At 47.4% G+C, this 15,364-nt stretch overlaps 1 protein-coding gene across 1 annotated transcript; it reads left to right on the forward strand.

The window, feature by feature from the left end:
* The first annotated feature begins 1,973 nt into the window (after positions 1–1,973).
* Positions 1,974–13,347, forward strand: NASP (nuclear autoantigenic sperm protein). The gene is made up of 14 exons (XM_054384082.1): positions 1,974–2,001; positions 3,163–3,213; positions 4,065–4,175; positions 4,717–4,797; positions 4,949–5,046; positions 8,477–8,559; positions 9,036–9,121; positions 9,257–9,330; positions 10,328–10,516; positions 10,767–10,933; positions 11,344–11,397; positions 11,492–11,563; positions 12,577–12,708; positions 13,209–13,347. Exons 2-14 carry the CDS (start codon positions 3,164–3,166, stop codon positions 13,260–13,262), a joined length of 1,251 nt encoding a protein of 416 aa, XP_054240057.1. The 5' UTR covers positions 1,974–2,001; position 3,163; the 3' UTR covers positions 13,263–13,347.
* Positions 13,348–15,364: the final 2,017 nt, after the last annotated feature.

Below are 15,364 nucleotides of genomic sequence, written 5' to 3' on the forward strand. Positions count from 1 at the left end.
AGCAATGTTTTCTCTACCTGTAAAATAGGATTAATGCTTATTTTCCTTGGTGCAGACAAAGCAGAGCAAGGCAGAATTTCTAAAGGCCTTTGGGATTTAAAACAAAGGAACTCTTTCAGATCTGTTGATGCCAGTCAGAGAGTCAGAGGCATGACTCCTCATTTTCTGGTGCATAAAGGAAGCTTAACTGACTATAAGTGAAATAAAGAACACTTTTAAAAAATGTATTTTTCCCATAGCAATAACAAATATAGAGCTAGAAAAAATAGTCTGTATTCACATAGTTTAAAAAATTAAACAAATATTTTCTTTTAGTTTTGATAACCTCATTTACAGTAGGTCTATAGTAAAACTGCATATTCATCTCGGGCGTAGTGCCTCTGAGTATTTCCTGCCCTGGGCCTCACAGTGTGCAGCTGAACTGGAACAAACCTGTTTGCCACTTTTTGTAATCCTTCTGTAAAATTTAAAGAACTTTTGTTCCTTAGTGAAGCATTTCCTAATTCCTGCTGAATTCACCTCAGTGGAGAAAGCCAATATAGCTCAATTAGGATTCTTTACTAGATTGGATATTTTCTTCCAATGGAACTGAAATCCCCCCCGCTCCCTTTTTTTTTTCTTTTTGTTATTCTAATCAAACACAGGTGACTTTGAATACAAATCTTACTGCAAATCAGTAGGGAAGCAGTTTTACTTTGAAGGGGCTATGTAGAATGTTAACAGCAATCATCCTGCCAAGAAAAGTGGCTTTTGTTGCATGTATTTCTACTTGCATGTTTTCATGTCTTAAATAAATACTATACTCCGGGTATGGCTTTGGGACTTTTTCCCCCCCTCTAACGTCAGGGCCCCAAGTAACTTTCTCTGAGTGAGCACAGAATTCCCAAGAAAAGTAGATTCATTGTGTATCTCTGTTAAACCCACAATTCCTACCTTTGTTACTGTGTGGAGTAAAACTGAAGCTGGTGAACTTTTATCTTGAAATAACACAGGGGGAAGTGAGCTTCCATGTCTCCACCAAGGGCTTTGCTCCTGCTGTGCAAGTTTTCTTGAGGTCTCTGCTGTCAGGGCTGCAGCAGCCCTGTCTGCTAGCCTGCATGTGCTGGGGAGAAGAGCAAAGCCTCTCATGAGCCAGAGCTAACAGACCTTTAAAGGTCTTTTTCAGGCCAAAGCACTCTGTGATTATTGAATAGGCTGAATGTGATGAGATTATGCCAGAACAAGCGTGCTAGTCAGGCAGGGAAATGTGAGCTCTTAAAAGAACAGGCTGGTGCTGTAGTCGGATGTGCACCGTGTTCATGGGTGCCTGTCTTCTGCTGGGGATCAGACCGCAGTGTGTCAGCGTGCTGGAGAGGTAGGATCTGCCCCTTCGCCGAGCAGTGCTGAGGAGGAGCCCTGCCTGTGAAGGCAGCGCCGGGCTATCATAGACGCGGGGCCCATGACCCGGCCGCTAAGGTCTGGCTCCCCCTTATTGAACCCGACCCGCAGAGCCCGCCCCGCCGTTGGGGCAGGTCTTTCTCCCCGCGGTTTCCACCCCACGACATGTTCACCTTGCTCCGGAGAGGGGGCCGCGGGCCTCGCAGCTGGGGATGGCGCCTGAGGTGAGGACTACCTTTCCCGAGATGCCGCGCGGTAGGGGCCGCGCTGGGGAACTGCGTTTCCCGGACATCCCTGCGCCTCACCAGGCACTACACTTACCAGCAGGCCTCGCTGCACAGCAGGCACTCTACATCCCGGGACTACATTCCTTAGTAAGCATCGCGCGGCACCGCCCCAGAGCTCCGCGAAATGCGAGCGTGGAGCATGCCGGGAGCGGTAGTCTCCCCGCGGCGTGCGCGCGCTGCGAGGCGGGCCGGGGCGTGTCCTGGGGGGTATATAGGCAGCCGGAGGGGTAGGGGTCTGCACTCTGCCGCCACCGCCCCTGTCTCCAGCAGCTTCTATGCAATCTTCGGCCGTCGCCGCTCCCCCTTGTGTTCAGCCCGCGCCGGTCTCACCGAACAGGTAGGGCCGCGCGCGCTGGCCCCGGTCACGGTGTGTGCGTGTCGGGGAGGTGGGGAGGGAAGCAGCGGGAGAGACGGGGCCGCTTTAGCGCCGCGGGGTGAGCAGACTGGGGGGCAGTTGTGTAAGGGGCCGCCGGGCAGGACTTCCTTTGGGGGGCAGGGCTGGGGGTGCTGGTCGGGCTCGCATCTCTGCCCCCTTCTCTTCCTCCTCATCCCCCCCACCCCGTTTAATCCCTCCGCACCCCCTTCTTCCCCCCCCCCCCCCCCGGTGTTCGTACGTGCCGCCCCGCTCCTCCCGCGCCAGCTGGGCCCGCTCCGCTCGCGCGGGGCCACCACGTGACCTCTGCGCGGCTGCTGCCATCTTTGTTGGGGGCAGCCGACGCCGCGGAGCTGGCCCATAGGGCGGGCGGGGGGAAGGGGAGCGGCGGGGAGAGGTGGTCCTGCGGCACCACGTGACGCCGGGCCCGCAGCCCGTCAGGAGCCGCTGCCGGGGTTTGGCGCCAATGGCGGGGGCGGGGCTGGGGGAAGGCGGGAAAGGCGCCCATTGTCTCCGGGCGGTGGGGGGGCTGTGGCCGCTGCCCGCTTCGCCCGGCCTTTGTTCCGCCCGGCTAGCTCCGCGACGCCGCCCACGGCCTCTCGCTGCTGTCTCCTTATGCCGCCTGCCTCGGCTGTCAGCCGGTGGCCGGGGCTGCGCTGTGGTTGCCCCACTGCTGCCGAGGACAGGCTGCCCGGCGGGTAGTCCCGAGCTCCCCGCAAACGAGCTTCTGGGGCACATCCCCGGTTCTCTGAGTGAAAGGCGGTGTAAGACGGGCGGCTTTGCAGCTTGTTCCGTGCTGCGCGTTTGCGTGGGCATCCACGGTGCGGGTGGGTCAGTTGGCTGTAAGCTGGCAGGGGTGGGCGAGACCTGCTGGCCAGGCCTAGTCCCGTGTAACCTGAGCGTGAAAGTAAATGTTTTTCTAACAGTGTTTCATTCAAGCAAAAACTAGAACTGAAATTAACAAGTATCTCCAGAAGATGGCCAGCAGAGTGAGCCAGTGTGTGAGCTCGCTGTAGATGAGTGAAAAACCTGAAAGCAAGCACTGCTCCTGGTTCTGGTAGCTCAGTTCCTGTCGTGAACTGTGAGTGGCCTGTTGTAAATGCTTATTTAATATTCCATTTTCAGAATGGAAGAAGAATTGGCAGCTCCTTCCACATCCTCAGACAAGACAGACAGGTGAGATTGGACTTGGAGTTGTCAGGTACTAAAGAATGTGAAATTCAAGGATTACTGAGTGGAACAAAAGGGGGTGACACTTCAAATCGCTTGTTAGGCTTGGAGTTTAACTGATGTGGGTGCTCTCAATGCTGAAAACTTGTGCTCATCAGTGGTCTGCTCAAATCTAGTGCAACAAAAGTTTTAAAGACTAAAAAATACATAAATACCAGCTTTCATTTAGGAAGCTCTCAATCAATGAGTTATTGCTGGGGAAGTACAAGTATGTGGCTAGCATGTTGTAGTACTCATGTAGGCAGTTCCTCTTGTCCTAGGCTAGTGTCCCAGATTGGGATGGAACTTCTGGAAATGGAACTGTGTGAGATTTGAAAGTAAGTCTTGAATCCATCATTGTTCTCAAATCCATCATGCCATGAGAAGTTATAACTTGGATTTGTTCTTGTCTTAGCTGCCATCAGACTTTGGTGAAACACTACAGTGTTCAGTGTTATATTGCTGTGCAACTTTTAAAGTATATACTTCAGCATCCTTTGTCATAGTAGATTCCAATACTTGCTTTGTACAGCAGTTAATTGAAATTAACCTTTTGTTAACCTGTCTGCCTTTGGCTGTCAGAGATAAGAGTTGGTTTAGATTTAAACAAAGACAAACAGCCCTGTTATCGTGTCCTGTTCCCCCCACGACTGCCCCAATAGTTGCAGTCAGCATAATGTATGCAACTCTTACATGAGGGACTTGGTTTTGAAAGCTGGATACAAAGTTACTATGGAAACCCGCAGAGTCCTGTATTTGAGTTCTTTCTTTTTTTTTTTTTTTTTTTTCTTTTTTTAATTATTTTTCTGCCTCTCCAGTATGGATGTGGATGGAGAATCAAAGAAACTTTTGGGTTTAGGACAAAAACACTTGGTAATGGGAAATATTCCGGCTGCTGTTAATGCATTCCAGGAAGCTGCAAGCTTACTGTGAGTAGTATAATGTATTTCTCTGTATTTTTATAGGGCTTGGCTATATTGGTGTGGCTTATAAAGGGAATTTTTTTTCCCCCACATTGTACAGGCTGCTGTGTTTATAACACAGTCCAGGGAGAGGGTGAACAACTTAAATTAACTCTGATACTAAACAATGTGGTACTGTGTGATTTAGACAGCTTTTGTGATAGCAATTGCCAGTGCAGCTCCATAAGAAGGAAAAGGGATCTGATATTTTGCAATGTATGGTTCTGATGTCTGTTAATATAAAAATAATGGGTTAGTGATACTCGGTAGTATCTTTACTGGTCTTGATGACTCTCTGAGGGTGATAGTTCTTTGTGGTTTAGATAAATTTGCTTTGGGTGTTTGAGAGCCATGTCTAGCAAAGTGAGAAGAGCTTTCATTACTTGTTTGAAACAATGGGAGATGAGCTGAGAAACAGATTCATCCTGTCCAGGAAGATTTAGTCTTCAAGCTCATGTATCAAAACCTAAAGTACGAACAGGGAAATAATTCTTCATTGTTTTTGCAGGGGTAAAAAATATGGTGAGACAGCGAATGAGTGTGCAGAAGCTTTTTTTTACTATGGAAAATCTCTCCTGGAGTTGGCAAGGTATGCTAACAGTTTCTCACTTGATTAAGAGTCTGCCTGATGTAACAGAATTTCACCATTGTGTAGACATGGTTATATATGCAGAGCTGCACTGGGTGGGGTAAACGTTACTGTCGCAAGAGCTAAGGGATAACAAACTTGTTTCCTTTAGGATGGAAAATGGTGTGCTGGGAAATGCCTTAGAAGGGGTGCAGGTTGAAGAGGAAGGAGAAAAAGTTGAAGATGATTCAGCATTACCAGCTGTTGATGGTATGTAAAGCTGTGTCCCATGTGGAGGCACCAAACTGTTTTCTTTAAACAATCCAAGTTCAATCCATTGGTATCTTAGGTAGCCTGAATCGTTCTGTTTAAACTCAGCAGCCTGAATGGGTGATTTGTTTGTTTATTCTTCTAAACTTGCTTAAAGCTTGAACAAAATCTCTAAAACTTGCAAGGACGTGGTCACTGAAAGCATGTGTAAAGGGTCACCAGATGTCTGTGCCCTGAAGCACTGCATTCAGCCTTGCTTTCTTAAGCTTCACAGTTGACTTGAAATGCTTGGTACCACTGTAAGTAGTACGGTGTGTGTAGTCTCTCTGGAAAGTCCAGGAACAGTAACTTTGTCACCACTTGCATCTGGAGATAACACAGGAATTCCTGTCAATCCAGATTATTAAGACACTGGCACCTCTTGCTTAGCTGTGACTAAAAATGCTACTGCGCCCAACTGCACACTGCTTGAGCGGCCGCTTGCAATAATGCAGCCTGGGGAAGGGATTTGCTTAGTTCAAATCATTGTGTTGGTTGTGTCCTAATTCCTTACACGTTGGAAGTGGAGCTTTTAAGGTTGTCATCTAACTTGATGACTGAACAGCACACTGGAGGGTCTGAGGGTGGTGTTGTCCATGCCCGTTAATGTCTGTATCACTAAACTCGAAGAAATGTTTATGCTTCCTCAATCATGTAGAAGAAGCAAGGGAGGAGTTGAGAGAACAGGTATATAACGCCATGGGGGATAAGGAAGAGGCCAAAAAGGCTACAGAAGAGTCTCCAGCACTGTCTGAGAAGGAAATAAAAAAAGAGAATGTTGAGAATAAAAAGATCAAGGAAGAAAAACCAACAGAAGCAGCTGCTGACAAGGATATAAAGCTTGAAGAGGCTGATGAGAAGATGGATGTTTCTGTGGATGAAGTAGCAGCTTTGGAAGAACAGAAGCCACAAGTAGCTGTGGAAAAGGAGGCTGTAAAAGAGGAGTCAGCTGTGGAAGAGGAGGTAGCAGAAGAAGAACAGAAGATGATGCCTGAAGACAAGGTAGCAGAGAGAGCTGAGGAGAAGGAGAACACAACACAGGTGTCAGACAAGGAGGCAAAGGCAGCTGTGGAAGAGACTGAAGCTGGAGAGGCAGCTGTGGAAGAGACTGAAGCTGGAGAAGCAGCTGTGGAAGGGAAGAGAGAAGCAGGAGAGCAGACAGCAGAAGCTATAGAAAAAGAGCCAGCTGTGGAAAAGGGAGAGGCTGTAGAAGGGCAGGCAGAGGCAGCTGTGGAAGAGAAGGAAGTAGCACGAGTGACAACAGAAGTGCAGGCAGCAGTTGCTGTGGAGCAGAAAGCTGCAGAAGGGAAAGCAGAGGCAGCTGAAGAGAAAAAGGTGGAGGAAAAACAGGAGCAAGCAGAGACAGCTACAGAAGAGAAACCAGATGAATCTAAAGAGAGAGAGTCCTCAAAGGAACCTCTGCCCACAGAGGGTAAAGATCCATCTAACGACATGGAGGAAAAGGCTGAAGTAGCTGCTAAGGTAGAAAAAGAGGAAAAGAAAGATGGCCTGATGGAAGAGAGTGAAGGTGCTAAGGTAGAAAAAGAAGAGAAAGATGACCTAATGGAAGAGGGAGAAGGTAACAGTGAGAGGAGAAAAGTACTTGTGGGTGGATGACTTGATGGATTTGGCTAACCGTGGGTGAAAAGTGTTCCATTCAGAATTTTCTGTTTGCCTTAGAATAAGGAAAAGGCACAGCAAAGGGGCTCTTGAAGGGTTTTACATCCCAGTAAAGTTTCAAGGCATAGTGAACAGTCTCTCCAGACTAACGCTTAACTAACTGCAAAGCAAATCTGGTGTGAAAGCAAACTTAACAGCCCTGTGAAATGTGTAAGTCATGGCTAGGCTGGTGGAGAATACTGAATGGATGTTCACTTGCATGCATCTGGGTTTATTGCACTAACCTTCAAATAACTTGAAGCACAAGTTGCCTCCAGTTATAACTCATTTACTTTATGACAGCGGAGCAGAAACATAGGAACAGCTGAATAGATGACAAAACAGTAGATGTGCTTTTGGTGGGGGGAAGGAACTCTCCATTTCTGGTGGCAATTACAAGTGAGAATTTGGTTAGCAAATCGAAACTTCATTTGGTCTGGAACCTGAAGGCTTACTGCTGCTATCTAGTAGTCTTCCAGCTATCTAGCTTTTGCTGCCATTCTGCTTCCCTGCTTCATTACAGCTGTTTTCAGGATTCTGTTAAAGGAACCTTGTTGAATTTGTATGTTTCACTGAAGCATTACTTGCATAGTCTTAGCTGGCCAGTGCCTTCTGTTACACTAATGAATTAATGAGCTGATAATTGAAACTGTCAGTAATTCAGCTTCACAGGAAGAACCTTGTTTTAGGAGTGGCAAATGTGCAGACGAAATAATTCTGGACACTGAAGGGATTTGTACTGCTGAGCACAGTGAACACTTAATGGTGAAACAAGTGCCTAACAAAGTGTCTGTCAGGACAGAGTGTGAGTGAACATAAGCTCCTCATCCTCCTGTGAGAGGCTGCTTATGTATACTTACTGCTGCTTTTTCCCCCCCCCCCCCAACTCTGTTAACGTGAGGACACTCTTGAGCATCCTGGTCTGGTGCTCCTTAACTTGCTAATATCTCTTCTGTTTTACCTTGGATTGAGCTGTCCTCAGACTTAAAGGGTTGGCCCTCTCAGTGGGAGGTGTGTGCTTTTGGGCAGTTGGTGCAATGAGCTCCCAGGTTCTCTACTCTCCACTCCACAAAGCTCCTGTTATTCTGGAGTCAGTGGCCTCAGTATAAGAATTAAGTGCCAATTTAGCATTGCACTTCAACCAGTACTCTACAGTTACTGGCCATGCTCCCTCACTGCATACTTCCCAAGATGTTTTTACTGGTAGAATAGATCATGCAGTGCTCCTGAGCAGTATCAGAAGTCAGAGCAGGGCTAGACAATAGCAGGTTTGTTAACAACGCTGCCACTTAAATGTCTGACATGAGGAACACAAATTCAGAAACAGTCTTATTTGTACTCAGCTTGGCAGCTATCTTGCTGGAAACACTTGTTATCTGTAGCATAAAGTCCAGCAGCAGTACCTCCAGGGCTGCTGAGGATCCCAGGGCTTCACTGGGAGCTTACAAGATGTTTGTGGGAACTGGATTCTATGTGAGTTTCTATTTTAGACAGTATGAGGTTAAACTTGGGATAAAGACTAAGGTAGCTTGGAACTACTTTACAGTGCCTCACGCTTTCAGCAAGATGGCTGCTGCTCAGAATTTAGTATAGATCTGTACTCTTAACACATCTAACCCATCACTGGAAGGGTAAGGGCTGGATATAATGTATTCTGCCTGACTCCACGTGAAGCAAGTGTAAGATCGACAGGTGTTCAGTAAGTGTTCTCATTCATCCACTTGTCTTGTAGAAACAGAAGAATCTGATGAGGAAGATAAAGAAAATGATAAAGCTGATGATGATAAGGAAAATGAATTGACAGTGGAAGACAAGGTGAGGCTGCTGTGTTCTGCTATCCATGCTCATGGAAGAGTGCAGAGTTGGACTACATGTCATGTTGATGCCTTTATCGAAGCTCACAAAGCTTGTTTAAAAAAAAAAAAGGAACTCCCAATTCCTTTTGTTTAGCTTTTGGTTCATCTAAATAGCACCTTAATGAAAATCTTACTCTTGGGATTATATTGGTGCTTGGTGTCCTCTTATTTCTTGGGGGGAGTAAAAAAATCAAGGCCTTACCAAGTAACAGTATAAGCTTTTGTTTGATTTAAAATATCTTCATTGCAGGCAAAGTCTCAGTTGATGCAATAACTTCTGCATGTTGTTTGTTTTTATTTTGTTTCTTCTTTCCTTGTAGTGGTAAACTGTTTCCTCTTGAAGAAATTTGCTCCATGACAACAGTGCTTAGAAACTCAGTGTTGTTGCTTGATGCGATGTGTAACCAAGTCACTTAATCTTTAATGCATTTGTAGTCTTTACAGGAAAGTGAGGAGGATGAAATTGGAAATCTTGAGCTAGCCTGGGACATGCTGGAGTTAGCAAAACTTATCTACAAGAGGTAAAGACTTAAGTCCTGATTTGGATATGTGCTAGAGAAACTCATTGTAAATTGCAGAGTAGAAGCAATTGGTGAATGAGGCATATTCTGATCAGGGATTGAAAACTACTTTTTTTTTTTTTTGTCTTTACTTAGACAAGAAACAAAAGAGGCTCAGCTCCATGCAGCCCAAGCTCATCTAAAGCTAGGAGAAGTTAGCATTGAATCTGGTAAGCCACGTTAATGCTCATCTACAACGTGTTTGGTTCCACTTTCCATCACTCTTACTTTAAAATGAGTTAGAGCTGTTAAGGAGAAAACAAACTTCATCAATGACAGTACAGCCATGTGGGAAGCTTTGGTATCCATGGTTGAACAAGTTGGTGTCTTAAAGAGGATAATCCATAGTTTTCCAGAACAGTGAAAGCTTAGAGTGCAAAGTAATGTCTTAGCAGATCAAAACCAGCCTTGCACATTCTGCTTTACAAGGCAAGGCTTGGTTAGCTTCAGAAACTTGAGGTGTGTTCTTACTGGACTAATGAGTGCAGTAGGTGTCAGGACCGTGCCACTTCCAGAACATGAAAACTATAAATGAAAAATGCTTGACTCTTTTAGACTTTCCAAAATCCCAGGATATGGTCAGGAAAGAGCTTGTTATGCAGCAGAAAAATGGAGTGGGAAGCAAGCCCTGGGTTTGTGGCTTCTAGTGTGTCTTACCTGCCCTTTGTTTAAAAACACCTTTTAATCCTGTTAAATGCAAGTAGGGTGTAATCTTTATGGCAAGCACTGCAAATAATCTGACAGGTCTCTGGACCAGGGCTACAAAATGAGGGTTGTGTTCTATGTCACTACCCACAATGGAGGATCTGACTGGAAGGTAGTGGGGGACTGTCCTTAGCTTGAGATTCAAGCTCCTGTTGTGCCAGTTACATTCCACTCCTGGTAGCTGGTGAAATACCAGAATTTGCTGCTGGTTAGTTCACTGTGCTACTGTAAACAGATAAAGCACCCTTGAGAGAACCAGAAGAACTGGACTGTAAATCTCTGAGGGGGGGAGGAGCATTGTCACTTGATAATCTGAAAGCAGCCTGTTGCTGAACACGATTGCTGTGTTTGCTGGCGGGTCTGTTTTCAGCCTCAGAAAATAGGGAGTCACTGAATATGGGGTTAGATCTTGCTTCTTTGTGGGAGTGTGGTTGGTAAGGGCCTTGTGGCTGTCTCCTGCAGAAAACTACACTCAGGCTATAGAAGAGTTTCAGGCCTGCCTGGCCCTGCAGCAGAAGTACCTGGAGGCTCACGACCGCCTGCTTGCTGAGAGCCACTACCAGCTGGCCCTGGCCTACCACTACAACAGCCAGTTCGATGAGGCCGTCGTGCAGTTTGGTAAATCTGTGGAAGTCATTGACAAGAGGATGGGTAAGTGGATTTCTGAAACTCTGCCTAGTGAATATGAGAGCTTTCACGAGCCAAAGCAGGCTTTGACTGCCTTAGAAGTGGTTAGGTGTGGCTATTGCCATGCAGATGTTTGCTGGACTGAAAGTGGTGGTGGGCTATGCTGAGGTCAGAGCTGTTGAAATGGGGTGTGTTAATAGATGGTTGCCTCTGGGTATTGATAACTGGGCAGTTACTTTGTCTTGAGGCTTTTTTCCATGCTGTTTCATCCTAGCAATGCTTACTGAGCGGATAAAGAAGGCAGAGAGCGGGTCCCCTGAAGATGAGAAGGAGATTGAAGAACTGAAGGGACTGCTTCCTGAAATTAAAGAAAAGATAGAAGATTCAAAGGAGTCTCAAAAGAGTGCAAGAGTAGCTGAGCTGGCACTGAAAGCAACTCTGGTTAGTGTGTCCTATGGTTTCCTTCTAACCAAGCATTCCTCCAGTGAAACTTGAAGTAAACCAGTGACAGGAGGAGCTCACACTTGATCATAGGCTGGGGGCTGGTGGTTGGCTCATAAATGGTTACAGACTGTGACTGAGGCAGCTGACATCTGAAGAGAAGAGTTAGTAAATGTCCTGACATTAACTGTTGCAAGCTAAACTGGAATTTGATAGACTTCTCTAGCAATTTAATGTGTCAGGGCTGGAAAGGATAGGTCAGCCAAATGGGAGAATGGACTAGGTGTTGCATCTGTCCTGTGTGTAAGTGGAATGCAGTGCTGAGATAAGGAGATGGGGTTTCTGTCTCTCTAAACTAGCATGTACAGCCTTGCCAGAACTTGTTTACTGTTTCTTCTGCTTTCCTGAAGGTTGGAACTACATCTGGCTTTGCACAAAGTGAAGGCAGTGGTTCTGTTTCCACAGTAAGTTAAATAAAGATGGAGGTTGAGAATTCCTGTCAGCTATGAAGGGTTACTATTTACTGTTACTTACTTGTTAATATCTGTCTTGTTATAGATTCCAGTAAGAAAAGCAGGTGATGGTGCATCTCAGTGTGTTACAGACATCTCTCACCTAGTCAGGAAAAAGGTGAGTCCAGAAACAACTGGTTGAACAAACTGTTTAAAAAACCACTGGCTTCCTCTGTATAATTGGAATTTCTTAGCCTGAAGCTTTTTTCTTAACTTAGTTCTGTAATGGGGGGGAAAAAAAACCCAAACCAACAAAACAAAAAAAAGCCTAACACTTTAAAAGTAAAACCAGAAATAGTACATGAAGCTCCTTTCCACTGGGAGCCAATCAGTCTGGGAACTGTCTGGTCTCCAGGAGACTATTTTTGATGGTTCAGCACCCTGCCTGATCCACACTGGTTTAACTTCAGAGCTGAGTGGTGTGGCTTCTACAGGCAGTCTCTGAATATGTGCTGAATTGGCTGATGGACCTGTCAGAAGAGCAGATGGCCTACAGATCTTAAGAGAAGGGCAAGCAACCAGTCTGACGTGGGTTCCCTCCTTCCCAAGTAGAGAGGGATAACTGGATTCTAACAGCAAAGCCAGTCTGATGGTAGTGGTGATAAACTGCCTCTTAAAGAGGTATTGAGCACTAAGCTCCCTTTAAAGGTCTAGGTTTTCTCCAGAGCTGTTAGCTAACTGAAGCTGTCCCCTGTAGAATCTTGGGCTTTGTTCTGTGTGTTGCTGTGGCACAGCCTGTCCTGTATTATGTTGGCCTCTTTCAGGCCAGGTTTGCCTGGAGCAGCTTTGATTGCTTCACACAGGTGATTTTAAGTGTTGTAAGTGCCCTAAATCAATCTACCCCATTAAGTTTTACCTGGCTCAGCAGTTATATGGTTCCTTGCCAAACTAGTGCTGAATAACCCTTAGCTGTATAGATACTGGCACCTACATGATGTCTTATTGGAAATGCTTTGTGGTTGAGACCTCTTTACCAAAGCCTTTGGTTGAACCTTTATGACACTGAAGTTCATGTCCAACCTGGCAAGCAGAGGTTGGATAATGTGCTATAACATCTAGATGCTAACTCTCTAAAAAATGCTTAAACTTTAATTTGTACATAGTGAAGACTATAAACAATTTTATCTTCAGAGGAAACCAGAGGAGGAGACTCCACAGGGAGACAATGAAGCCAAAAAATCTAAACCAGAGCCGGCTGTCAATGGTGGTGGTGGTGATGCTGCCCCCAGTGGAAATGACATTGCAGAAAAAATGGAAGAGGAGGTGGGCAGCTGAGTCAGGAGTCTGTGCTGTGCTTATTTTATTGCCCCCCTCCCTCTTTTCAGGCATGGTTTGTGCCTGATAGATGTACTGGTTTTATTGCCTGCTGGTCTTCAGGCTTCTCAGATGAGGTGGGAACTGTTCCCTAGCTGGCAAGATGCATGTTGTACCCTGGTGTCTGCCAGTGTGTGGGCTGGAAGGATGCTAGGCTGTGGAGACTTGAACCTGCAGGGTGGGACAAACAAATTCTGGGTGCTTGAGTAGGGCTGAACTACAGCACAGGGTCTCTCCCCCTGTATGTTTTTTAAATACTTCTGGGTTTTAATCACTTATCACCTGGGCAGCAGTTGTTAACAGTATCTTAGAGTAGTGTTGGGCTCTGAAGACCAGCAAAGCACAAGTAGTTAAGTCTTCAAATGACAAAAACCTTGAACTGCTGCATGAATTGGTGCTGTAAGGCAGTGTCAATGTGTTAAAAACCAAAACCTTTTATTTTCTTTTAGACAGAGAAAAGGCCACAAGCAGAATCAGGGGCTGCAGTTGAAAGCACAGTATGATAGTTCTTTAACCTTGGACACTCCTCTCCTTGCAAGGAAAATGGTTTTGTATATAGTGTATTTTTTCACTTTTTGGCAACTTTTGTATGACTCCAATAAAGATTGTAAGCATATATTCCTTGCCTTGAGTTGCTTATTGGGTTGGGGAAGACTGAAGTGCTTGTCTGGCCCCTGCACCCTTCATCCTCCCTGCTGAAGTGTATCATTGCCCCTGCTTCACCTTTAGTTTACTCCTTTATTAGCCCTCTATTCATGCTTGTGGAGGGGGAGAGGCTGTGGTACAAGACCAAGAAGCAACAGGCTGAAGCTGTTTATTAAACATGTAGCACATAGCCTTCCAGAGAAGGGTGGGTTTTGGTGGCTCCCAGGGCTGAGCTGGGACTGCACTGTCAGATTTCCCCTTCAGAGGGCTTTGTGATGGAGATGTGCCTGATGCCGTGATCTGTATGTGAAAAAGGGGAAAAAAGGTGATCATGCTCCTCCCTGACCTCTTCCAGTCCCTACCTCCCCCTGGTGACCAGGATCAAACAATTCCTCTCTCTGGGGGTGTGGTTCTGGGCTAAGAAGCACAGGTGGAGACTGCTGGCTTTAGGGTCTGCCTGACCCTGTCCCTTCTTTGTGTGCTCTCACTACTCCTGCAGCCATGCTTAGAGCCTCTCTAGGCTCAGGAGGGAATCCACCTGCCTCCCCTCTACCCCAATGCTACTGCTGCAGTGGGTCCCAAGGCCTCATCCCTGCACTGGAACAAGTTTTATCATCCCCCCTTGTCAAATCTCTAGTTAATTAAAAGCCCCGTGATGAGGCTGGGGCTGCCAGGGCAGTGCTGTAAGGACAGGACCCCTTCCTGGCTCACCTTTGAGGTCTGTGCTACAGCCGGGGCTCCTGAGTGGGAGGAGGGTCCTCCAGGGCTACAAAGGGGGGCAGTGTGAGGATGGAGGGCAGAGGGGGATGGCTGGGGGCTGTGGGGCTGCCCCTTCCCTGTGCTGCTGGGCCAGGGGACTCCTGGGAAAGCAGAAAAGTATTAATGGGAGGGCAGTCCCAGCCCCATTCTCATTCTGACAGGAGCTGTCATTCTGTCAGGAGCTGCCCAGCCACCCTGCATCACAGTGTTGAGCATGCAGAGCAAAGCAAGCCTGTGGTTTGGCACCCAAGGGGGAAATGACCTCCTGCCCTGGTGGCCCTGGCTCCATGAGGGTCCTGTGTTCCCAGCTGCAGCCAAGGGAACAGTTTCCAAATCATCTCCCCAGGCTCATACCTCCACATACATCATCCCACCTGGGGTGACAGCCCAACCCCATCTTCCCTGGAGACCTGGAAATTGTGCTGGGATGAGGCTCTTACCGTAAAAAGCTGTGATGTGGCCAGGGCTAGCGGGAGTGGGGGAGCCACAGGGGGTGGGAGGATGGCAGGGGGCAGCCGTGGCCCCATCCGTTCTGTGTGGCATCGCAGCATCCCTACCTCTGCCTGGAGCTGGGCCAGCTCCTCTGCATGCCGCTGGGCTGCCCGTGAACCTGGGGGACAGGAACTCCTCACCATAGGACTTGCACTCTCCCAGCAGCCCTTTCCCCTTGTATCCCACCCAGCTGCTTTGGGGTTGCTGGGTTTCCCACTTTTGCTGCTTGCTATGACTCTCCCCATCTTACTTCCTCCCAAACTCTAAGGGAACATTGTCCCCTCCCTCAGTGCTGTGACTGTGCAAGGCCCCCACAAGTACAGAGACCACCATCCTGGGCTGTGCAGTGGCAGCCCTGACACAGCCTCTTGCACATATTTCCATGGGACATTGGCAGCCCAGGGGATCTGACAGCTGCAGCACCAGGCGCAAACAGGTGCAGTGGGATGCCGGTGGGAGCTGCCCCCCTGCCCTGTAATCCATCACCTACCAGCATCGTCTCTCCTCTCCCTCCTGATCTTCAGTGCCAGGAGTTCATCTTCCAGCCGCCGGTTTTCCAGCTCCACAGCCAGCAGTGCCGCATCCAGGCCCCTTGCGCCGGTGCCAGGGGGCTCTGCTGTCACAGCCAAGAGTGCCTCAGTTGCCAGCTGTGGATCCAGAGGCTCTGCTGGGGGATGGGGTTGGTGCTTACCCATCCTCTTGCCCTGAC

This window comes from Indicator indicator, chromosome 10 (genome assembly GCF_027791375.1).
Source record: "Indicator indicator isolate 239-I01 chromosome 10, UM_Iind_1.1, whole genome shotgun sequence".
Taxonomy (NCBI): Eukaryota; Metazoa; Chordata; class Aves; order Piciformes; family Indicatoridae; genus Indicator; species Indicator indicator.